General features: G+C 48.5%; 1 protein-coding gene across 1 annotated transcript in view; it reads right to left on the bottom strand.

The window, feature by feature from the left end:
* AGBL1 (AGBL carboxypeptidase 1) overlaps positions 1-25759 on the bottom strand; it is a 657523-nt gene that overhangs the window by 574596 nt on the left and 57168 nt on the right. Inside the window, exons 5-6 of the mRNA XM_044232424.1 lie at positions 22901-22938; positions 2975-3183 (exon numbers count right to left, since the gene is read on the bottom strand). Coding sequence (XP_044088359.1) covers positions 2975-3183; positions 22901-22938 — 247 coding nt within the window. The remainder of the gene's footprint in view (positions 1-2974; positions 3184-22900; positions 22939-25759) is intronic.

Below are 25759 nucleotides of genomic sequence, written 5' to 3'. Positions count from 1 at the left end.
AGAAACTGGAGGCTGGGAGCTTGCTGTGAATTCATTTACTGAACAGCCCGAGGTCTTCACTGACCTGCCGAGAACTGCTTGTAAAATCCTGCTTGCCTGGGGCAGGGGTGGCTCAGTGGGTTAAGGGTCCGACTCTTGATTTCCACTCAGGTCATGATCTCAGGGTCCTGAGATCGAGGTCCTGCACTGAGCTCACATTGGGCTCTATACTCAGTGTGGAGTTGGCTTGAGATTCTCTCTCTCTTTCTAAATAAATAAAATCTTTTAAAATAAATAAAATAAAACAAAATAAAATAAAATTCTGTTTGCAGAACCAGACTCCTAACCGTAGAGAACTCACTGCTTGTCACCAGAGGAGAGGTGGGTGGGGGAGGGGAAACAGGGGACGGGGATTAAGGAGTGAACGCGTGACGAGCACCAGGTGACGTGTGGAAATGTGGAAACACTGCATGGTGCACCTGAAGCCAGTATTACACTGTATGCTAACTAACTGGAATTGAGATAAAAAAAAAAAGATGAAAGGAAAAAAATTAAAGTGAGGCCATTAGGGTGGACTCTATTCCCATAGGACTGGGGTCCTTGCAAAAAGGGGCATTTGGACACAGACTTGCACCCAGGGAGAACGTCCTGTGAAGCTGGAGGCAGAGAGGAGGGGCCGCTCCAGCAGGCTGAGAGGCACCAGCAGAATCTGCAAGCAGGACCTACCAGAGAGCCTGGGGCAGGATCCCCCCTCCGTGGCCCCAGAAGGAACCAGCCCTGCCGCCACCTTGCTTTGGGACTCCAGCCCCCAGGCCTGGGAGGGAATGAACTCTGGTTTGTGGGGCTCCGTTCCGGCAGCCCCAGGAGACTCCCGGGTTCCTCCCGCCACCCTTGGCTGTGACGATTGCCTAGAAAGGCTCAGAGCTCACTCAGAACTGCCGGAGGCGCGGTCATGGTTTCCGGGGATGAACGGGACGGATTAAGATCAGCCGAAGAGCGAGGCCTGCGCGGCGGGGGGCGGCTGTCTCAGTCCGCTCTGCCCTGGAAGGACACCACAGACCCGGGGCTGGAAACAGTCCACGCTTGTTTCAGGCGGCTCTGGAGGCTGAGGTCTAGGTTCAGGCACCAGCAGGCTCCCCGTCTGGGGAGAACCTGCCTTCTGGTGGAGATGGCCGAGTTCTCCCAGGCAGTGAGGACCAGGGAGCTGTCGGGGGCCTCTCTTAATAAGAGCACACATCCCATTCCCGGGGGCTGCACCCTCATGATCTCACCCCTTCCAAAGGCCCCACCTCCCCCATGCCATCACTTTGGGCAGCAGGGATTCGGCACATGGGTTTGGGGGACCCAGGCAATCTACGGCACCAGGAGAAAGATCAAGCCTGACACAGGTAGACAGACCTTACGTACACCCCGTTTCCAGGCGCATGGGCCCTTTCGTGTCTGTGCTTCTCTTGCCACGTTCTGCACCCCCTCCCTCTCACAGATACGCACTTCGGGGCTGTCTTCTTCCTTTCCTGCCCTTTTAATTCCTCCTAATCCAGAGCAGAGAAAGAGCCAAAGGAGGCAGAGGACTTGGCTAGAGCACAGGAGCTGGCGTCGGGGGTTGCTAGGCATCAGCAGTGGGGGCGGCGGGGGTGTCTCACTCGAGATTTGGGGGGGACACAGCTTACAAAGTACGGTGACGCTTGGAGACATTCCAAGCACAGCTTCGTCCAGAGAAAAGGAAGGTTCCGTGAAGCTCGTTCATGAAAGAGAGGCTGCGAAAGCCGCACTGATGGAGAGAAGCCCACGGGTGACAGCACACGGGAAGGCAGGTACTGGTCTGCAGGCCAGGACGACGTTATCGTCCAGACGCAGGGGAGAGGGGGATGCTGTTTTAACAGAAAAGTCTGCAGATGCCACAGTTGGAAGACAGCACTCTTGAGTGCGTCCCTGCCTCGGATGTGTGCAGGTACAGAAAATGGGGAGCGTGTCCTGAGAGGAGTGAGGAGACCTAGGAAGGGGGTGCAGAGAAGAGGAGGTAAAGGGAAGACAGCAGGGCGCTCCATGCCTCCGTGTGCATCGAGCAGGGCTGCTGGCCCCTAGCCCCAGGGAAGGGGAGTGAGCAGATGAGGGATATTCGGGAAGCCTTCTCCTCCTCCACAAAGAGGGTGCATGTAGCCTCGCACTGTGATGTTTAAATTAGTCCTAAGCAAGTGCATTTAAGGACTGTTGTAAGGGCTGAAATCCAGGAAACCAGAGACTACATATCCTACTGGGGTTCCGAGCAGCCCCAGCCGGCGCAGGTGCTCCCCTCTGCCTGGGATGCCGTTCCTCTCGAACCTGGCAGGACCGGCTTTTCCAATAATTCAGGTCTCGGCTTGGTGGCACCTGCTCAGAGAAGACTCTGCTCCTCCCGCAGAACACGTGCTCCCTCCACCTGGGGGAGTCACCGAGGATGGCCTGACTTAACTGATGTCAGGGAGCACTATGAAATGATCCTCCTCATTGAATTCATTGCCTCCTTAGTATCTGGCTCTCCTGCTAGAATGTTTACCCCACAAGATCCGGGGTCTTGCTTGTCGCAGTCACCTCCAGATTCCAGTGCTAGTAATTCCAGAGACCGCTCACGCTCCAGCCAAGTCGCGGCTAGCACTCCACTAAATCCAACACATCTCTACGGTAATGTAGTCAGGCCGTGCCGCAAGCCAGGCTTTAGTATTTCCCTCTTTTCAAAAAAGAGGAAAGCTGAGACCCAGAGGGTCTCAAAGTTGCCCAAGCGTCAAGGGCGAGGGCCGGGAACACTCCTGACCACCGCACTGCACAGCGCAGCCAATACCCGCGTAACGGAATGAATGAATCCACCCGCGCAGGAGCGAACGAGCGGATGAGGGTCTGAATCCAGAGCCTCTGCCCACAGCAGGCAGCAAGAGAGGCACTGACAATCTCACAGCTGTGTGCCTCGGGAACCATCCAGGTGTCACCCACCTGCAGAGGTGACCCCAGGGCTCTTTACCTGGGCGGAGCTGAAGAGGATCTCCATGCCCCGGGCTGCCAGGAAGGCCTCCCTGCCAGACCGGAGGTTGGCAATGTGCCTGAGGCAGAGCAGCAGCGCCCGGCGGATCCGCACGTAGGCATCGGCGGCGTCCCGGTGGTGCCAGTCCAGATGCAGCCTGAGCAAGCTGGCGACGTAGCCTCTGTTCACGGCCCTGCGGCTGTTGGACTCTGAAACCAGTGGAAAAGGGATGTCAGTCGTGGGCTCCCCCGGCCGCACCCCTCTGGGCATGTCCGGCGCTCCTACCGCGAGACGCTTATCGTGAACGGATACTAGTAACTTTCCACTGGAGGAAACTGGCAGACGCCTCCTTACTCAAGTGATGAAAGTGAACATCACCTTGTGCATTGCACGGAGAAGGACACGGCATCACTTCTATGGTCTTCATGGCCAAAAGGCACGGCCGGAATTTAACCATAAGGAAAATCAGCAAACCCCAAATGAGGGGCATGCTACCAGTCATCTGATTGATACACTTCAAAGAAGTAGGCAAAAAAAAAAAAAAAAAGGAACAAAGAAAAAAAAAGGAGGGGAAGGAGAGAGGGGAGGGGAGGGGGAGGAAAACAGGGGAAAGGAGGGAAGAGAAGAGAAGGGAAGGGGAGGGGAGAGGAGGGGGGAGCTAAAGGATTTATATAACATGTAAGTACAATACAGAATTGCAATTTAGATCCTGGGCCAGAAAACAATTTTGTCCTTGGCTACAAAAGGCATTAGTGAAACAGTTGGTAAAATGAAGTCTATAAATTCACTAATAGTATTATATCAGCATATATTAAGTTCTGATAAACTGCGCTTATGGAAAGGAAAATCCTTATGTTTAGGAAATTCACAATCAGAGTATGTGAACACCTGTAACTTGCCCTTGAAAAGTTCAGAAAAAAACTGTAATCGTGTTGGGAGGCAAGGTTGAAAGAATGAGCGCGAGAGAGAGACACAGAGAAACATTTCTACCAGATTTCCATTCCTCCTTGCTAAATCTCTGCAGACTTAGGGTACAGTCACTGGGCTGAGTAAATCACCAGACTTCGCTTGGGAAGAAGTCACTGAATGAGACCATGGCCGAAAGGCTGTTGCGAGTCACAGATGTGCTGCGTGTTTTCCTAGAGAGCGTGGAACTCAGCTTCTGGAGACTCGAGGTCTGGCTCCGCCCCAGGAGGAATTTCTCCTCGTCGAGGCTACCCAACGAGAAGGCGGATTCCTTGTGCTACTGGGAAAACGGGACCCTGACAATGTTTGGACGGTGCTTGGAAGTCCCCCCAGGCGGGGATGTGGTATGGGGCTTTCTTCCATCCGAAGGGGAAATGTAACAGAGGGCTTTCCTGGTTCCCTTCACATCTTCACTAGCACAGTTTTTCTTTGTAACTGAAGGCTGCCGGTGGAGACCCCCCGTGAGACACATATCCTGCGGGATACGTGCGCGATACCCTGATTTTCCCAAGACATGCTTTAAATGCTCTTTGAGGACACACGGAGGGAAGAATGGTCCAAGAGACCTCTCTCAGCACTTAACACACGCTCCTTTCCAGCGTAACCTCCTCAGCCGGGCTACGGGCTCAGTGGACAAACGGGTCAGAGCCCGGATCTCTCCAGCAGGTGGCTGGTCACCTCTGCGCCTGTGGCCAGGCACATCACAGGATTGTAACAGACAGACCGTCACCTTGCATGCCCAACTCCGACAGCCCTGCTCTCACTACTCCATTTCTCCATTGCCCAAACCCTTCACGCCGGCTTAGTAAGGCCTCTGGCCGAGAATGTGTGTGAAAGAGATCCCCTGAGCGGTAATTGGAGAAGCAAAATTTCAGCTCAAAGTCAGATTTTTCCCTAAGACCGTGTAAGTGCACATAAGTGAAAAAATAACATAAAAATTCAATGCTTTATTCCAGAGGGTTTTTCTCCTATTAAAGGAATTTTTTTTTTCTGCAGGTTTGTCAAATTCTAAATTGTCAGGCTTAGCTGAGCCCCATGGAGATTTTTGACCCATTTGTACTGTTGGGTGTCCCCCCCCCACTTTTACAACATTTCATTCAGCCATGACCCTGAACTGAGAGTAATGAGCTTTATTTGCCCACTGATGTGTTTGTGAAAGGTTTAAATCTCCTTCATTACCTCCTTTACTGAATTATTCTTTTGCATCAAAAATATTTCTTTCCTTGGCTGGTCCCAGCCACAGAGCACCAGAGTCCTTTACTGCTTAAATGAGGTTCCAGCCTATCCAATATCTGATGTTTAAAAGAAAATTGGGGATTAAGTAGGAGGTATTAGAGTATTGCCTGCTGGAAAAATGCCAGAATAGCAAAAAAAACAAAAAACAAAAAAACAAAACGGTGCACAGAGGTCCTGAGGGGAGGGAGAGGTTAAGAACGTTTGTCTTGTACCTGTTTTAAGAGTAGGAGACTAATAACATGTTACCTTAATGACCTTCATCCCCCACTCTTTTTGGGGGTGGATAATGAAAAAAAAATCTTTAATTGTCTCAGAGAAAAAGCCATTATTAAATCCTAATGATTTTATTCATGATTTCCTGTTAATCCTCCGCAAGCGGCCATGTTTACTAACATCTAAAAGGGCTACACCCCCTTCCCCCACCATCCCTACGTCCGTCAGTCTTTCTCTCAGAATGCCTCACCAAATTTTGCACAAGTCAGTATGCAACGGAAACCCTACAAGAGCAGATTCAGCAAACTGAGGGGGAGTAAATGTGGAGGAGAGCCAAAGAAGGAAATGAGGGTGACCGAGATCAGCGACGTGCAGGAGTTCTAGACGATTTGAGAGAGAAATGACACGTCTCCAAGGGTGGTCAAAGAGCCAGGAAAAAAGGTTTTGGGTAAGCTCAGGATCTGGAGCAGGAAAGGGCTCCAGGTCCCCCGACCCTCTTCAAAACCTGATCAGCTACCCTTAAGTCTGTTTATATATAAAGGGATTCTTGCTAAGGTTTACTTGGAAATTCCTGCTCCATAATTTTTTTTTTTTTATTTCCCAAGTAGGATGGTTTATCTTAACTAGTAGGTGGATGTGGGTAGGAGGGACAGACAGAGGCGCTGAGTTGAACATCTCACTCCGCACTACCCCTCTCCTCTCCAGGCTACCCTCAGTGCCCGCTCTCCATCCTGCTGACGCTCCTCTCTGGCCAGTTTTCCTTTGGCAAATCCACGGACGCAAACTTGACCTTCCCTCCAGCCCATCCTTTCATAGCCTCCTGCCTCGGCCTCTCCAGATCATATCCTCCTGAACCAGGTCTTCCTTGTAGCTAATTATCAGTCTGAAATGTGACCTAGTGAGATCCTTATTTTCACCCCAGGTATTACTTCTCTGAGGTTCAAATGTGATTTTGTTTCACTTTTTCTTTAGTGCGGACCCCACTGATGCAGCAGATTTTCACACTCAGCTAAAAAGAAAACAATGAATAACTAGAGGGGACTCTGCCAAGATGGCACTAGGACTTACGGGGCAGGAAGAGAGTGAGGACTCTATTTGCTTTAGACTTTTTAGATTTGATTTAGGCTTTTCTGTAGTCCTTATTCCCCACGTTCTCTACGATGAACTCTGCTAATCAGAAGGGGTAAAAAAATGTTACCTTTTTGACAGGTCCGTAGACTGTTGGTCGCACCATGTTGTAATGCCTATGGGCAGGGACAATGGTCCCCACGTTGCCATAGCAACCAGCTCACCTTGTTCAGCCTTACACCCTCCCCTTCCAAAGTGAATCACCTGCCTACTACCCCCGAAGGCATTTGAGATCCAGATCATCTCTACAAAGATGTTTGTCTTTTAAAGAGGAAAGTCTAGACACCTTCAAGACTCAAAGATGGAATTTGTCTAGGGGCATATTCGGCCCCACAACGGGCTAGTGGAGAAATGCTCTGTGGCCCAGATTATTACACCTGCCAGTGGCCCACTCCTCTGCCACTGCCCCTTGGCAAAACCAAAGGAAATTCCCTCTCTGCTCTTCGTTTCCCATATCTGGGGATTTCATCAGCCCGTTGAGGGTGAAGCGATGGCTTCACAGAGGCCGGGTAGGCATGTGCAGCAGAGCAATGAGCTGAACAAAAGAACACCAATGGCTCTCCAACAAGACAGACAAGTTAGTGCAGACTCTAAACTTATCCTTCCATAGTCCCACACACAGCCTGCATGGCCTTACTGGGCCTGCTGTCAATGGGGAATTCTGGGACTCCTCGTACCTGGCTGGGAGCTCCACCGCTTTCTAGCCGTGTGGCCTGGGACATGTGGGTTCACGATCCTATCACTAAGTCTTTATCTGAACAACAAAACTAATAATATCCCTTCCTCAGGAGCTGTTGAGCACATTAAATGAGATAATACATATAACGTTGATAGCTCAATGCCGGGCACATAATCGGACACATAATGGGACTATCATTAACAACAGAAGCAAAATCCATTTATTATTCCAACATCCCCTCTATTGTTAGACAATAAAGTGCCAAAGGGTCAAAGGTGTGAACATATTCTTTGCGGCAGCCTCATCAAGAACAGGAGCTCCAGAGTCACGGAGCTGTTGCTGTGAATCTGAGTCCTACCAGTTCCTAGCTGTGTAACCCTCCTGACGCTGATTAGCCACTCTGAACTAGATTGCCAACATCTGCAAAGACTAAAGCAAGATGAAAAAAGATTAATTACAACATCAGCCTCCCAAGTCTATTATAGGGGATGAGTGCATAGCATAACACGGGGCACAGGGCAGGTGCTCCGTGAATGATAATCCCCTCATCCCCATAAGGATGACATCAAATGTCACATAGCTTTGACCAGTGATAACTGCCCAAGGGAAAGTTCCTAAATAAATAAAATATATCAAGTTTCTTCAATCTCTACGTAATGACTTCTCCCCCCAGAATATCCCACCAGCTTTACTTTGCTGCCCATCTGTCCTTAGACACCCCCATCCAGACATCCTGAGGGTCACAGCTCACTTTATCCCAGGGGTGCATGCAGAAAAGCCCAAACTGTAGACGCTTACTGTTCCCCTCTCTGGCAAAAGTTATCTCAGCTGGGTCCCATTACACCAACACTTTTCTAGCAGACAGGTTAGTGTGCTAAGATCCTCTTAACTGATAATGTTCTAGAGGTGATTAGCCCACCCTTGCCTTGGATAAGGGAGAGTTGACCAGGAATAAACACAAGGATTCTAGGTTCCCATCACTCTTGAGAACAAAAGTCATCTTCAGTCACACAGAGGGCTCTGACATTACCATCTCAAGGAATTCTTGCCGAGGGAAATTAAATAGCCTTACCGCTTCTTTCAGGAACTTCAGAAAATCCCATTCATACAAACTACTAACAATTCAGCTAGTCCTTTTCAGGATAGTGGCCCCTTCTCAGAGCAGAAGACCACTGTGCTGGGCTGATCAAACTCCCATTTACTCAGCATGGTTTGCTTCCAAACCCTCTCTGCACTGTGTCCCTCAACCCCAAGCAATTCCATCACAAACACTGCCTGATCTCTGTCAGGAATCCACACTGAGACCCACTTTGGACACGGCACTCCCCCTCTGTAATAACCACCTGAGAATGCCACCTTTGAGACATTATTAAAACCCGAGGTACTGACAGCTAATACGCTTGCCTTTGCAACACATTACTTTTGTAGTCTTTTCAGGGAGTCAATTTAGAAGATATTTCTGGACAAAGCAGGCTTTTACCAAGACTTATAAATCATATTATATGAACAACAGGCTGCCTACTTTCCCATAATAACTCCAGTTACAATTACGGAGTATTTATTTACTGAATGTTTTCTATGTGCTCAGTACTGGGCTAATCATTTTAAATGATTATCTCATTTATTTCATGAAAATGCTTTGAGATAAGCACGAATGTCCTCCTTTGACAGATGAAGGTGTAGAGGCCGGGAGGAGCCAGACAACTTCCCGAAGCCCTTAGAGCTTAAAATGGCCTCTCCAGATTCCAATGGGACTCCCCGTCTGCCTCCAAAGCTTACATCCCAGACTGTTACTCCCAAAGCTTTTGATGATGAAGCGATGACAGCTTACACTTTTTTTTTGTACCCAGAAGAAGCCTTTTACCTATTACCAGAATAACCAACTTCCTGAGGAAGGTTTCTGAAAGGCTACTGGAGATAAAGCCATTTGAACACCTGAAGCCTGAGGTGTCTGAGGGGACTCCTGGCTTTCTGCTGATGTCACCGTGGCTCAGCCCCTCCACCCAACCCTCCCCTCCAACTTCTCTGTCCCCCCCCCACAATCCCCCAAATTAGGGAGAGAGTTGATCTTTAATTAGAGATTTGAAAAGATTTTAAAGGCCCCAGGACGTGGCACATAGTTCCTCAGGTCACGGGAGAAGTTTGGAGTCTTCCTGTCACTCAGCCCTTGATTCAACGAGGCCAGCCCGGAAGTCAGGACCAGACATGAGCAGTGCTGCTGGGAAGGAGAAACTGAGGCAGCTCTTCCTGGCTCCCCCACCCCAGGCAGCTGCGGCCATGGCTCGCTCACAAGGGAGGAGCCGCCATCCATGTACTGAGGCAGAACTAATCTTAATGTCACTGATCCTGGAAGTTCTACTCGATTATCATTAGCCCAAATAAGAATAATGACACTGAATTAACTTACAGGTATATCCATTTTTCCCCCTCTTTGTAGAAGAGCTGTGTATTCAGGAAACTTGACTGTCAGTAAATTTTAGTTTCAGGCAAATCTTGTTTGCCTGTTGACTGCCTTTAAAAAAAGGAAAGAGGCTTTTCATGAGCCCCAGAAATAGAAAGCGTTAGAGAATATCCTTCGCAGCAGTTTTAAATCTAGAGTCTTCTACTGCTTTTGTGCGTTAATCACCAGTTCCTTCTAATACCTCTTCACAGAGACATTCCCAAACCATAGGCATTCCTATGTGGTACCACTCTGAGGAAATCCTCGGATTCCACACCTGCCTCTCCCGCGGGCCCTCGGTGGGAACCAAGTGTAAGGAAGGGTGTCAGGCTGCGATGCTAGAGGCGGGGGCACCACCACCATCACGGACACACTCTGGACACCAAACTCCTCCAGTTCGGTACTCGGCATCCCACGAGAAGGATCAATCATCACATCCTGCACTTTATCCATTCCGAGGCTTGTGTTTTTTTTTCCCAGGTTAGCATTTCCAAAATTAAGTGCCTCTTACCAAAAACGGTGTTTCAATTACAGCTGGCAGCGTTTTTTTCACTCCATGGCACATAAAAAGTGGTGCATCTTAGAGTCAACGACAGCTTAGATTTGAGGAACTATGATTAATTTTTCAACATTATTAGTTTGAAAACTATCTGAAATTTGTTCTCTGCAAGGGACTCACTCGAGAGGTTTGCTGTGCATTGGCAAACATGCAGAGGCATTTTGTCCTGAAAGCCAGATCCTGCGGTGGTGAGGCACTCGGTAAACTGTCAACTAAAACCAGGCTCATTCACCCAAAACCCAAGGCACCACCATTCATTCATTCAACAAACACTTGGCAAGTACTGGGTGCCAGCATGGGCCAGGCACTATTATAGGCACAGGAGTCCTACAGCAAGGGACGAGATAGACCATGTCTCTTCTATTAAGGGGCTGGTTTCCCACGGCAGGGAGTGGTGGGGGCCGGGGGCAGAGCTGAAGAGCCACAGATCCAAGTAGTGCAAAGGAAATATAGGTGATTTCAGAGAGTGACAAGTGTTATGTTGCTAATAAAACAGTAATGGTAGATGTGGCGCTTGGGGGCTCAGTCAGTAAAGCATCTGACTCTCGGTTTTGGCTCAGATCTTAAATCTCAGGGCCCCAGGATTGAGCCCCACGTTGGGCTCTACGCTCAGTGGCAAGTCACTTGAGAGTCCCTCTCCCTCTGCTCCTCCCCCAGCTCACATGCACGCTTTTCCTCGTTCTCTGTCTCTCACTCTCCGAAATAAATAAATAAATCTTAAAAATAATTTTCAAACGGCAATGGTAGAATGACCAGGGGACAGCTACTCCAGACTGAGTGGCCAGGGAAGACCCTTTGAGGAGAGGATATTAGTACTGAACCTGCAAGATAGGAAGAAATCAAGAAACAGAGCTCTTGTGGCAGCAAATTCCAGAAATCCTGAGGGCACCAGCAAGTGGAAAAGCCCAAAGTTGGTGAGTACAAATGAAGAGTCTGCAGCTAAATCCAGGTGAAAAAATTGAGGGACAACAGTAGGGGATTACTGAAAAGGAGGGCAGGGATCAGAATGCATGACCTCCACCACTTGGACATTCATCATGGCAGGTTCAGCAAAAGTGGAGGGGGTACATCGCGCTGATATGTCGCCTCACTCTCCTTTTGGTTATTTGTTTATGGCATCTCTGCAAGAAAGCCCTCAGGAATGATCATCTTTGCCTAAACCTGAATGTTTCCAGTTTTCCTGTCCATCTAGAGTTTGATTTTGAGTCTACACTTCAGTAGGGAAAGAAGTACTTGGGAGGCCCAAGACAAGCCACTGTCCCCTCTGGGTTCCTGCAGAAAACCTTCCTGGTTTGACTGTCTTTCCGCTGTCAACTTATCCGATGACACTTGACAAAGAAAGCCAGGATTAACACCAGGAAGGAGAAAGCTGAGGCCTTTCCCACTGCCTTTCCCCGTGGACTGATAGGAGAGCTATCAGTCTGTCGGTGGCGTCCCCTGCTTCTGGCTGGGAACAGACTGTGGGGGAAAACGCACCGGCCAAGCCCTGCAAACATGGTGCAACAGGCTTATGCTGCAGTACGCCTCCGGGCCAGGAGGGGGCGCCGGGGGAAGACGGGGAGCCTGAGCGGCACATCACTATAAAATCACAGGACCTGAACCTTGTGCTCACTGGTTGCAACCTGACTCCCGTCCCCCGTGATCCAATCTGGTCCTCTCTCCTACCACCCAGACTGTGTCCACAGTAGCCTCCTAAGTGGCCTCTACAACTCCAGCTGCCTCCACCGCCCAACACCTTGCTGAAGCACCACAAGGAGGCTGTTATCACCCCCTATTCAAAAAAAAAAAAAAAAAAGCAATGGCTGCAGGGAAACCCAAAAGTCTGGGGATGCCAGGACGGGGTCTGGCGCATGGTGGGGGGGTGGGTAGGGCAGTGGTTGCTGTGCACCCCTAAGACTGGAGGAGGGGCTAAGGGAGAGGGAAAACGGGGTCTCGAACTCCCGTTGCCACCAGAGCAGCCTCATTGTCATCCGTGTTTGCGCAGTGCCTCTGCACAGGATTTCGACTAGGCCAACTTTTATTTCTTAATTAATTAAAAAAAAAAAGATACGAAATCTTGGGCAAGTAAGTCAAACCCATTGGGTCCCAATGTTTTCCCTACAGAAGTTTCTCAACCTTGCACTACTGCCTTCTGGGGCTGGACAGTATTCTTCCCTGGCGATGGGGGGAGGGGGTGCTGTTCTGTGCACTGGAGAAGGTTCAGCAATATCCTGGCCTCTGCCCCCCAGAGATGCCCCCAAGAGCCCCAACCCCGCAGACACGGCCACCAAAACTATCTTCAGACCTCGCTAAACGGCCCCTCTGGGACAAAACTCCCATTGAGAACCACTGTTATACTACAGTTAAATATTTACCTGTCTTGCAAGACGACCGTGAAGATTAAATGGGATCATACATGAAAAGGTGCTTTGTAAACTGCTAATACCAGACGTCTGTAGGAAGCACCTGACTCACACCTCGGCGTAAACGAATAATTGTACAGTCAATCCTGAATGTGGTGAAGGAGCCCCCGTGCCCCTTCAGAGCGGGGAAATGTTTATCTTTTTGTCTATCTCTTTAAATCTCTGCGATACTCTGTCTTTGCCGATCCACAGCCAGTCATTCATTACGCCAGGATGACACAAGTTCTAAAATCTGAAACACTGAGAGCTCAGCAATCCTGAATGTTAACCCCTGATTCCCTAGACTGGAAAGGAAAGGAGGGTATGTGGGTCAGCTGAACCGGCCAGTTCATTCAATGATGCTGCATTCAACAAACAGCTTCTAGAGGGAACAGAGGCTGAAAACAGCGATGCATCATTCGGACACTCAGGGAGATGTAAGATGAATTTACATTGCAACAAGCTTTATGCTTTTATGGGACCAATTCCTGAAACTCCCAGGATTTTCCAAAATGGTGGTGATAGCAAAGTGAGAAATGATCTTTACAGAGATTTACTAAGGTCTAGTGTTCGATTCCCCCCACTACATGTCCAGCACCTTGTTTAAATCTTACCAGGTCTCCTTGGAGGGTATCGTATTTCCTGCCTTACCGATGAGATGGTTCCAGCACAGTCACTAAGCAATGCACCTCGAGAGGCTCAGAATGGAATCCACAGTCTCCTGAGAGCCAGCTTTGAGACCACAGGGCAAACACTGTTCTCCGCCAGGTCTCATCCCCTCAGACAGTAAGAGGTTTGAGCTTTTAGCAAATAAACACCCTTCATACATGACCCTGAGCCTCCCCGAGGAGGCCTTGGGAGGAAGAACCTTCAGGCAGATCATCAAGCAAGAGAGAAGGCTCTGGATACAGAACTAGTTTTACATGACCGCCTGAGTCCAAGATCACCTCTTGTAAGTCAGTCTCCTGCATGGTGTAAGAACCGGGACCAGTTCCAGTATTTTATGTAGCCAACACTTTTGTGTCCAGCAGGAAAAACTCAACACCACGTGCACATCCGTTGGACGCAGTGCTGGTACCCTGAACAGCCTGGCTGTCTTGGGAGGGGGTCCACCATCTTCCTGCCCACACTACCAACCATGATCATCTCCACCGGCTGCTCAAGCTCCCCCATTTAACGAGACCGGGTTCAATTGTTTAATTAAGTCTCTTAATCCCAAGAGCCTTCAAAGTTCCTCCAGTAGGGCTCCATAATGAACACAACATTTTGGATCTTTCTGAGTCACATCAGCCCTTCCTTAGGACCACCACATAGTAAAAATGAGCAGACTCTTCAAACTCCCTGAAGGGCATGTCCACACATCTTTAAACCACAATCTCAGACAACAGACGGAGCTCTGAGAGTGTCCGGTGAATAATTATTTCAGAAGTTTTCAAACTTGATTCCTTTAAGCCCTGAGGACCTTCCACGGAAGTTTCTTGGAGGCAATCAAGAGCCACAGAAGGGAGTTTTACAATAAGTAAGTCAAGGGGATAAAAAGCAGAGTGTAGGGAATATGACCAATAATATAGTAATGACGTTGGATGGCGACAGATGGGGACAGACTACCCTCATCACGGCGAGTACTGCATGACGTACAGAATTGTGGAATCACTATGTTGTACATCAGAAACCAAGAGAAGGGTGTATGGCAACTACACTTCCATTATAAACAAGCAAATAAATAAATCAAGCAAGCCAGGGAAAGAGGGGGTAGCAAGGGAGAAACCAGGCCATCATTCATCAGGACCTCCCCTTTCTGCTTCTATTTTATCTGCTGAAGATGTGTCATTTCCTCAATTTTGGGGGGGGAGGGATCTTCTTCTAAGTCATTCTCAAACGACTCATCTTGTGGAGCCCTCCCATTTTTGCAGAGCTGAGCTGAAATCAAGTGCAACGATGAAGAAGTAATTTAAGAGCACACAGGGCATCAAAAAGCAGAGTCTAGGTCTCCCCAGTTTCTTGTGGAGGGCACAGATCAGCTTTGAAAGATAAAGGTTTTCTGTTTTATTCTTTTAAAGATTCTATTTGTTTATTTGACACAGAGAGAGAGAGACAGTGAGAGAGGAACATAAGCATGGGAGCCCGATGCGGGGCTCGATCCTAGGACCCTGGGATCATGACCTGAGCCACCCAGGCACCCCAAGGTTTTCTGTTTTAGAGACCGCCATAACGGAGTTCAAATCCTAGCTCTCTGCTGACCTTGTTGGGGACCTTGGGAAAATTCATGAACCTTTCTCACTATACCTCCCCTGTATGTAAAATGGGCATGGAAGGCGCCTAGTAAGTGCCAGAGCTCTGTAATCAACAGCCATGATCACTGTTCCTTGAAGGTACTCTGGCCCTTGGCACTGACATGCTGCTGTGTTAGGCAACTCTAAGCAGGTCCCAGCCCATTCTCTTTCCACACCCCACCCTGCTTCCTACATCCTGCAGGGTCGGCAGTAAACAGTTCAAGAAGCATATTATTAAGTGGATAAGGAATGCTTGCCGACCGTGGGAAGGCAGACAGGCATTTCCCTTAAGTGGTGCCTTTGGCCTTGGCGGCAAAAGCGAGGAAGAGAGAGGTTGTCAGGAGGGTGTGAGGGTGTGAGGGAGATGGGGAAAGGTAACAGCAAGATTCGCTGCTGCTCTCCAGAGGCAGCCCTCAAAAAAGCTGCTGGGGCTGCTCCCTGCCCTCCATAAGTCCTGCTCAATCATGCTCACATCACTGGGGATGCAACAAATTCCAGAGGCTTTTCCAACCCAGGGCTCCACTCACCCTGCCTCCTCCCAGCTCCCTTAAATAATGGCTGAGCAAATGCCTCTGAGACCATCTTCAGCTAATTTCCTTCAAGACATGCAAGCTGCTAACGCTGGGAAGTACAGATAGTGTGGAATAGCAAATATGGCCAAAATTAGATTAAAATAACCTCCTGATAAACAAATTACTCACTGAAAATAAATATTCCACTGCCGCAGCCAAGATAACTAAAAGAACAGCACCACCACATGGCAAGAAGTGGAACTACACATGCTGCCGTCCGGCCAGTCCAGGTCTGCCCACCCGGCTCCAGAGGAGTCTGACCTAGGGTGCAGGGAAGGGGAGCACGGGGGAGAATCAGTATCCTTTCCCCTTAAACCCTAAGAATATTTTATGTACTTGTGAAAACGATAGAAATATTTGGCAGGGACGTCTGAACTTTGAGCCAAGGTGGGGGAGGAACAATGTGCCAAGTTGAACGCAGCATGACATAATGGGAGTCTGTGATTCTTCCTGTCCCGGTTCCCTTCCTCTCCCTCACCCCATCATTCATCAGGTTCGCCCTGATGCTCTGCCTTACAGCAGAGATTCTGGCCCTTGGCACAGCCATGCTGCTGTGTTGGGCGACTCTTAGCAGGTCCCATTCCGATGCTTATATGGGATGGGTCCATGCACTGCTCTTTTCTCAACTAAATGGCAAATTCTCCCACCACCACCCCCCAAAATCCTTCAGATACTTAGAAAGTATTTATGTAGCTGCCTTTTAGCTGTTGGTCTAAATAAGCCTATCCTCATTATTCTCTTCTTGGAAGGCACAGGGCTCAGGTCCCAGGCATCAAGACGGGCAAGGCAGCCCAACTCACATGCACTGTGCGTTACACAAGCTTCCAAAACCTTGGGTCTTAGGCCTGTAAAATGGGGATGACAATGCCTGCCTCATAGGCTATAGAGTCGTTGACACACTAAGAACTCAATAAACTGTAGACATCTGCGTTGTCATTTCAATCGGGCCTGTGATGGATGTAGCTTGTTATTCCGCATTCATACAAAGTCGATCGCAGCAGTCCATCCCGGTGTGACAAATGCAAAGATCTATCAATACCATGTGAAGCAGATTTTTGGTTCATCACAGAAATATATTGCACGCTTCTCCAAAAGATATGGCGGAAGAAGAGACATCGAGTGTATAATCACACCACAATTTGATTCTTTCCGGGAACAGAAAGAAAGGGGCGGGGGTATGAGACTTAAATCAAGAAGCTGGAATCCTTTCTCCATCAACATTAATGTGTTTGCAGCATCTCTGGGCACAGCCCAGTGCAAAATACGGAGAATAGAGTAGGGACCCCAACCCTCAAGGAGCTATACCTGGCAGGAAAAATGCATACACACATACACATGGGCAAAGATACAGCAATCATTCATTACAGTATGGTTTGTTCTTAGGAGAGTAAATACAAGGTTCTATAAAAAGGTTTAACAGGGCATCTAACACTGGACAGTGGGGTGGGGGGTCTAGTATTCGGAAAAAAAACTCAGACAAAGGCATTTGTGCTGAGATCTGAAGAAGGAGCCAGAGTCATCTGGGACAGGAACCTTTCAAAGCCTCAGAGATCTGGGGGTGGGGGGTGGGGTCCCCCCTCTCTCTGCTCTTCAGTTTCCCCGTGTGAACATGAATGGGTGGGCGGCGGTGGATGATGCCAACGGTTTTCTGGGATATAGACAACACTGTATGACAATCACCAAACCTGCTAGAAGATTTTATCTTAATTATTCCAACCACTAGAAAGAATTGATAATTATGTGACATGATAGAGGTGCAAATTATTGCTATAATGACAATTATATTACAATACATAAAGATATCAAATCAATGTGCATTATTACTTGATACCATGTTTTAGGATGCCAAGTATATTTTAATTTTTTAAAAAAAGATCAATCGTTGTCGTTGCGTGGGTTCTCGGGGGCCTTGTATTTTTGTCAATGTGTCTGTGAGGCCATCTTGGGGGAAAAGCAGTGAAAATGGACAGACAGGGCTCTGAGCTCTCTACAAAAATAAATAAATAAATAAATAAATAAATAAAATTTACAAAATTTGAATACCACTGCACTAAGCAACCTCAAAGGTTTTTTCCAGCTCTGACTGTCTGACCCCATGGCCCTTGCCCAGTAACAGGAGAGGAAATTACATGTGCGGGCACGACACAGGAGGACAGGCCCCACGGGACACAGATGGTACATGTGAGTCCCCCAAAGGCTGTGCTGACCCACTGCTACTATGTGTCACCACGGGAGCGCAGGAATCACAGTGCCAACCATCCTACAACACAGACTGTCATTCTGGAACTCCTTGGAGCTCCTCTATGTCCTACAAAGTCCTCAGGTGGGTCCATCTCAAAAATGGCTCATTCTTTGACATTTTGGAGCAAAGCAACTGCCTGGCCCTCATGCCTTCTCGTCACTGCCCTGTTGACGTGGTCACTGAGAACATGAGGGTGTCTCTAAGGGTCAGGGCTCTGGGCACTGGAAGGCCCTCCCGCCCCACACTCCCAGCACAACAGGCGGACGGCCCATTCCCGGAGCCAGCCGGCCAGAACATTACCTAGGAAGACGCGTGACAAGTGTCACCTTCCTGCCAAACCTCCCATTAGCGCCCTCATATCTCTCCTTCCCTCCACCCCATCCCCCTTCCTTTATTAACTTACTTTCCTATTTCCACCACCTTCCCCATGCCCTCGCTTCTGCCAACTTCCAGACTCCTCTAGAGGCTAATTCTTAAGTTGGGGAGTAGTCTGCAGTAAAACCATTCTCTTCTTCTTGAGACTTAGAGCCTGGACCAGGACATGTCGCAGGTGATTCCCGTTAAAGGTCACGGGAATGTGACCTTTAAATCTGAGCAGCAAAGTTAACACTGAGGCATGACCTAAAGGTTCGTGGCCGGAGCCAGTGCACATCAGGAAGCAGGAGACCCCTGCCACACGCTCATTCAAGCGCCATTTCCGAGGGCCGCAAGTTTTCACCCTGTGTTTATACCTAATGCTCATGGAAGGGGTGTTAAGGAGAGAAAAAAGAGAGGAAGAGGTGAGGCGGTGGGGGTGGGGGAGCAGACAGTGAGAGAAGGAAAAGAGGATGGGGGGGAAAGGAACACACACGGGGTACAGGCAGAGGGAAAGGCAGACAGGAGGCAATCCACAGGATGGAGAGAGACAGAAGACAGTATGTTGCTTGGGTTTATTAGAGGGAAAAAAATTGCCTGCACTAGAAGCACTATTTCTTAATCAAAGCCTTTATTAAGTTTTGGTAATGAAAAGCTAAGTGTTCTTGCGTAGGCTAACGCATCCAAGGGTAACACTTTCCACACAGGGAAACCGAAGTAGGGTTTGTGCTCCTGTGAGCAGAGTGGGGAAATGGATGCCATGAACGGTGTGGGATTTGGATTAGACCATTCTAGCCCCTGCACGTACAGAAAGGTCCCTTGAGTGGGCAATGCCTTTTCATTGTTGGGAGTCCTCAATTGCGGAGACAACTGGAATAGCAGTCTGGGACACCCGAGCTTATTCTGCCTGCTATCACCAGGAAGGCAAAGAGACAAAGATGCCTTCTGGATCGTTTTCCTCTTCTCAGTGTAGGGTAGGAAAACCCTACCCTACACTGGCTTCTCGTGAGTAGCTACGGGATGGAAGAGAGCTGAGGCAACTCAGCAAGTGTCCTATGCGACCCCGGTGCTCTTTCCCTCTCTTTTTGTGGCTAAAGTGGGCAAACTCCAAGTCGCCCAGATCCTAAGTCCTGCTTTCCCTGATACTGGTGGACAGTGCCTCCAGCCACTCTCTATACCCATTAGGTATAGAGAGGACCCTACTGGCCTCAGGGGCCCAAGCCCACCCAAGTTTATTGCCACAGAAGCACTGACTGCCCCCAAGGTAGAAAGATACATCCTTCTGGCTTTATTTTGACTGAGGAATGCGCCTTCTTTGTGAAGCAATCACAGAGATACATTACAGGGCCAACTTTTATACAACAAGCAAGCATTAAGATCGGACAAGCAAAGACACAAAAACAAAAAAAAACAAACAAAAACCAGACTAATGATTAGCTGAAAGGATTATGCATTTAGAACTAAAGGGTCACATAAACATTCCCAGATATCCATGGCCAGATGGTAAGGGTTTGAATTTTAGGCAGAAACTGACTTCCTGAATTTAGGTCCAGCTGAAAAAAAAACTCGCCTGGGATCCAAACAGACAGACACTCCATGTCAGGTCTTAGCTGTGCATGAAGACCATACAAAGCAACTAGAGGATTCCGTGACATTCCCCTGCCGCACAGCAGCCCCAGCCAACGTGGAGCAGCACCAGCCTTGCCCAGACCCTCCAGGCCATGCGACACTTGGCTTATGCTGGTAGAACCAAGATGGGGACTACCTGGAGTTCTGTCACTGCTCCTCCCCAATCCATGAGAAACTTTGCTATTTAAACACCTTTCCTGCTGAGCTCAAATACGATCTCAGAATCCTTCCACCCACATGTGGGAGCTGGCACGTGTAATGGAAACTATTTGCCCTCCTTGTTCTAAGATCTTCTAGATCTTTAGAACCTGTTCCTTCCCAAGTAATTTCTGCACGTCCACAAGTGACTTTCTGCCATTAGTCTTTTTACCTCTTTTAAACCTACAGGAATGAGACCAAAGCTGAGGAATTCAAGATTAGCTATGCAAGAAGAACATTTCTATGAGATACCAATAAAGTATCCAAGGAGAGATTATCTGAAACCTTGAAAGGCCTTCAATTCACACGTTTGGTCCCATCTGTATCTGTGATTTTCAATGGGAGGCAATTCTGACCTCCCAGGGCACATTTGGTGGTGTCTGGAGACAACTGTGTTCTTTCTAAGTGAGGGTGCTACCGGCATCTGGTGAGTCAAGGTGCACGATGCCGCTAAACCATTCCGAAATGCATAGGACAGGCCTCAGCAACCAAAAAGTACCCAGTCCAATATGCAAGAGTGTCAAGGTCTGGAGATCCTGATATATATGATGGCAGAGTACTCAGAGATTGAAGGAATGTTAGAGAACCTCTCATCCGACTCTCTCACATTATAAAGAACCCAAGATCCAGAGAAAGTCTGTGCAGACGACTAAGCAGAATTAGCAAATAACTCCATACACCCTTCTGATGGGATGATAAAACCCATTTTATATGTGGAGGACAGCAGGCTATCAGGTTCCCAATAGTCTATTAGTCTAGTTAAGTAGACATCAGAACAACAAATGTTAAGATCACTGGTTCTACGTGTGGGTTGTTGGGTTCAGGTAGTAGAGGGGGGGTACTGCCGTTCTCATACATGTAAGTATCATTCATTCATTTTATCCATTCATATATATTCCTTCAGAAATCATTCATTCATTTTAATGTTTAGTCCACACCCTTTTTTCTAGCTTTTCACGTGCTGACACAAATAATTCAGCGACCTACAAAGATGGCCTTTGCCTACAAAAGTTGTTTTAAGATTCATTTATTGATTTGAGAGAGATAGCAGGGGGAGGGGCAGAGGGGTAGGGAGAGAAGTCCTCAAGCAGACTCCCCAATGAACACAGAGCCTGACCCAAGGCTCCATCTCAGGACCCCAAGATCATGACATGAGCCAAAGTCTACAGTCAGTCACTCAAGTGACTGAGCCTTCTGGGCACCCCAGAGAAAGATTTTTAGAGCAAAAGTCTGAACTGAGCTCTGAAGGCAAAGTAGAAGTCAGAAACCTTTAAAGCTGGTCCCTAGCACAGCACACTCAGTTTGCTGTGTGTAGCCGGTGTGCCAGAAACCCGGCTATGTGTTCTAAGCCTGAATTAGTTGTTATGGTGTCACTGCTTTTTGGTTTCCTTGAGTCCATGCCTGGTGCCTCATATGGAAATACTTAATAACAGGCATGTGCCTGCTTTCAGATTTCCACACATGGTAGGTACATTGTGTCTCAGGACTCTGTAGGCTGAGAAGTGTGTGTGTGTTGGGGGTGTGTGTGTAAGGTGTGTGTGTGTATGTGTGTGAGGGGTGTGTGTGTGTGTAAGGAGTCAGCTTTTCTCCAGTCTCGGGGCTCTCCTCCTGTGAGACATAAAGGCCTCCACCACCTAGACTGCGGTGTATGTGTGTATGTGTAAGGTGTATATGCATGTGTGTAAGGTGTGTGTGTGTGTGTGTGTGTGTGTGTGTGTGTGTGTAGAAAAGGAGTCAGCCTTTCTCCAGTCTCGGGGCTCTCTTCCTGGGAGACATGAAGGACTCCACCACCTAGACTGCACTGGCCCCCCAGCCCCTCTCAGCTCCCTTCCTCCCTGCAATCCCAGGACTCTTCCAGCACCAACCACGTGGCATCATCACCAGGAATGGCAGGACAGATAACTAGAACCCAGACGCCAGCCTGAGGCAGGCTCCTTCCTAACCTGACCGTAACCCACAGGTAACACCTCCTCTTCCCTCCTATCTCAAGGCCTGTGACCTCTCACTCTGCACCCCCCCCAGGCTGTACGAAACCCCTCCGTGCACCTGCAGGCCCCAGAGCCGTGAACACGCCTGTGTATTGTATCGCGTCCCAAATGACCACATGAATTCAAGCTATAATTTCTTCTTTTTCTTCAGCCTACAAGAGGAAGTGCTACATGACATGGCTCCTTCTCTGTGCTGAGAGTTGACAAAGATCTATGGTTGGGGGAGAAGGTGTTATTTTTATTTATTTATTTATAAGTTTGATTAAAGTTCAACTATTACCCACAGGCCTCGGGCTCCCTATGGAGAAACAAATATCACAATTGAAGGAACGGGTTTCCAAGGCTCCAAATTAAAATAGATGAAAAGGTAAGGAGGGGGGAAAAAAATAAAAACATTAAACTAAGACTTCCTTGCTCCCAAACACATGGTGCCTTCTATTATACTGCACACATGAAACTGACTCTCGATGTAATTAGACCAGGGCTACTAGGCAAAAAAAAAAAAAACAAACAAAAAACCTTCAAATTATTCAGACCCCCAGAGCTATTCTTTTGCAATCACTCAAGTGACTGAGAAGAGAGCCAACTTTTTAATATAAATTTGTTATTAGGATCTACACTTTCCAAACGATTCCCAGCACCCCACCTGCCCGAGAATACAGAGGCATGAACTGGGATCAGAAGCAAAAGCAAGAGTCTGCTTCCCACACGCCCAGTGTCATCACCTTTTCTTCTACAGAACAGTCCTGCTGGAACGGGACCTTATTCCAACAGTGCTCCTGTCAGAAGGAACTGGAGAGTTCCTCGGGTCTGCAGAGGACAGCACACTCCCTTTAGAGCAAACCGCCTTGATGGCATTGCACTCACGCCCACCCCTATGGACAGATACTCACTCTCTCTTTGCAGCCTGGCACTTGGAACAGCCATAACCCTCTCCACCTCACCCCCGAAGACCCAGGAATGGCTCTATTGCCTTCCAGGTTGAAAATGAGCCATGGAGATAGAGAGAGCATCTCTCACTGAACTCGGAGGGGAAAGAAATGACCACTTTCCAGAAGAGGTGCTTACTGGATTTCAGCAGTGCTGCCAGGACTTCGGCGGCTGCCCTGGGGAAAGAGAAAGAAAAGTGAAAAAGTCAATGTTCAATGGTCTTTTTGTCAGCCCATGGATCCCAAAGCCAGCAGGCTCATTGCTGCCACCACACAGCCGCATGATTAACCAGCGAGCAGGCATTCTATTGATTGCACCACTGACCATTAAAGAAGCACAAAGGCAGAATTGCTCCAAGCAAAGTGTCTGTCTTGAAAATGGGTCTCAGGAGTCCCGGCTGCTGCTGAAAATACCTTCCCCTCCCCATCCTGCCTCCCACCTTCCACCACCTTCCTTACCCTACGCTGCTTCTATTTCTGCTGTACATCCCTGCCCCGGCTCTTGTCAGTCTCTTGGTTTCTACTTGGGAACCCTGGCGACTCTGGAGGGTGGGCTAGGAGGGGCTGGGGCGTGGGCTGAGGGAGAGCCCTGCAGCGAGAACTGCTTCCAACACTCGTGGCCCTGGGGACACACAGGAAAACATTCACGGGTTGGAAAGCAGAGCTGGTTCCTTATGTGGGGGGGGGGGGGACGACAGTTAGGTCATGATTTTTCTGTTTCATTCCATGGAAAAATTTCACAACCTTTGCAGCAATGGGAGACAGATGAGAATGAAAATCCTTTGGCCCGTGTCTTAGTGACTTTTCAGTTTGTGCCCTGAGCCTGAGAAGGTCGTACAAAGAACCACTCACTGGACAGAAGAAAACTTCAAGGTTAAGGACACAATGGTGTGATTCTGGAAGGGAGAGTTTATTGCTTGTTTGCTTTTTTTTTTTTTTTCTTTTTTAAGAAAAGGAGTATTCTGCACAGTTCCAGTAACTCATCCTTAAGGCCTGTTAAAGAGTGATCTGTTTCCCCATCAGCACCCCCAACCCTGAGAACTGGGGGAACAGGTCAACAAGGCCGGATCACCCATCCAAGACGACAGACATGTAGACAGAGTGGGACCCCCACCCAGGACCCGCACTTCCCACCCCTGTTCGCTGCACACCTGTTATTCTCCTGAGGCTCCCACACTGGCCCTGCCCTGATCTCTGCTCACTTGATGAACAACATTCCTCTTTGCAATGTATTATCCAATACTGAGCAACAGAGAGGCAGTAAAAATAAAAATAATGAGTTAAACTAAACTGAAATAAAAATCTAGCAGTTAGACATCAGGGCTACCCACAACCGACAGAAGAATCCTATGGTATCAGTGGTCTGGGACTCACCAGCCCCAGTGCAAACCCATGGCAGGGGTGACCCCCAGCTCCGACAGAGCAGCACAAGCACACAGCGCTCGGCAAGAAGGTGAGGCTAGTTGTCACCGATGGGCCATTTCATTTATCCTTCCCGATCACGTTTTCTTCTAATCACCTTTCAGCTTCTTCAGCCCCTCTCTTCATGACCCACATGATCTGGCGACCATGAAATTTAAGAAGAAACATACTGAAGGACCCCTGGATGGCTCAGCTGATTAAGTGTCTGCCTTCGGCTCAGGTCATGAGCTCAGTATCTTGGAATTGGGCTCCCTGCTCAGTAGGAAGTCAGCTTCTCCCCTTCCCTCTACCCCTTCCCCTGGCTTGTGCTCTTTCTCTCTCTTTTCTCTCTCTCAAATAAATAAATAAAAATCTTAAAAAAGAAACACATGGGAAGAGTAACTGTGAGGCCCAAGACAGTGTGCAAATCTAGGAGCCACAGTATACAAGGCCCAAGAGGAAAATCAGTTCTGAGGGTTTGGGGGGTAGTAAAGTGGCCACATCAAGGGGGTCAGCAGAGAAGGAAGCATGGAAAGAAAGTACCCAGCCCTATCCCGGATGACAGGCCCGGTCTGTGAGGTGACCCTGCGTTTCTGACTTGCACAGCACTTTTGTTTTGGGGCGTTCACTGCAGAAGTAATGATCCGTTAGATCATAGTTTTACGAGGGACACATGAGAGGTGGGGAGGGATGGGCAGCACGCAGACCAGTCAGGACAACAGGAGGCGACAAGGCCAACAGACAAAAGGGTGGCATGGAGGGAGAATGGAGAAAGAAGGGTTGACGAGAAGCCTGGAGCCTGGCTGCTCGAGGCGGGAGACTCCCGAGCCCCACGCGCGGCTGAATCACAACTTTCATGCCAGCAGGTAAGTGACATGCACATGAATGTCAGACAATGCCTGGTAGAGTGGACAGCATCAGTATGGCTTGGTTACCCTCTGATGTTGCCCAGAAGATTCGAGGTGACTCCCAGATCCAAACCCTCTAGAGAATACCTAGTAGCATGACACCCTACAGCAAATAACTACGAATCCGAACAGTCACATTATATGGCAGCAAATACATGGTAACTGTCGTAGTAGTCAAAGAGGCGAGGCTGATTCCTGAGTAACAAGAAAAGATTTCCTTCTTCTCAGCTCCTAATTGGGGATCAATGCATAATGCACTGTGGGGCGCCATTAGGGCAGTGATGGACATAAGGTTTGAGACCATAACCCAGTATCCTAAAGAGATCAGGTGTAAGTCCACAGGTAATAAGCCACTGGATTTTTTTTTTATTATTATTTTTAATCAAAGGGTGGTGGCAAGGATGGAAAAGTGAGGTGAAGGTTGTAAGCAAAGAATTCATAGGACTTGAGGACAGGCTAGTTGTGGAGAGCCAAGTAAAGGGAACAGCTTGTGACGACCCGAGATGCTTAGTCCACGTAAATGGGAGAACAAGAAAGACATCAATCAGCTAAGGAGAGAAATAGAGGTGTCGAGAGAAGATAATCATTTCAGTCTGGGACATCCTTAGCTCAGGATGATGGGCAGAGAGCTACATGAACTTCTCAGAATCATGCTAGAAGCACAAATACAGGATTCTCAAGAGATCTGG

Source organism: Neovison vison, chromosome 13, assembly GCF_020171115.1.
Source record: "Neovison vison isolate M4711 chromosome 13, ASM_NN_V1, whole genome shotgun sequence".
NCBI classification, from domain to species: domain Eukaryota; kingdom Metazoa; phylum Chordata; class Mammalia; order Carnivora; family Mustelidae; genus Neogale; species Neogale vison.
The sequence above is the reverse complement of the archived record's forward strand: the minus strand, read 5'-3'. Positions and strand labels throughout refer to the sequence as shown.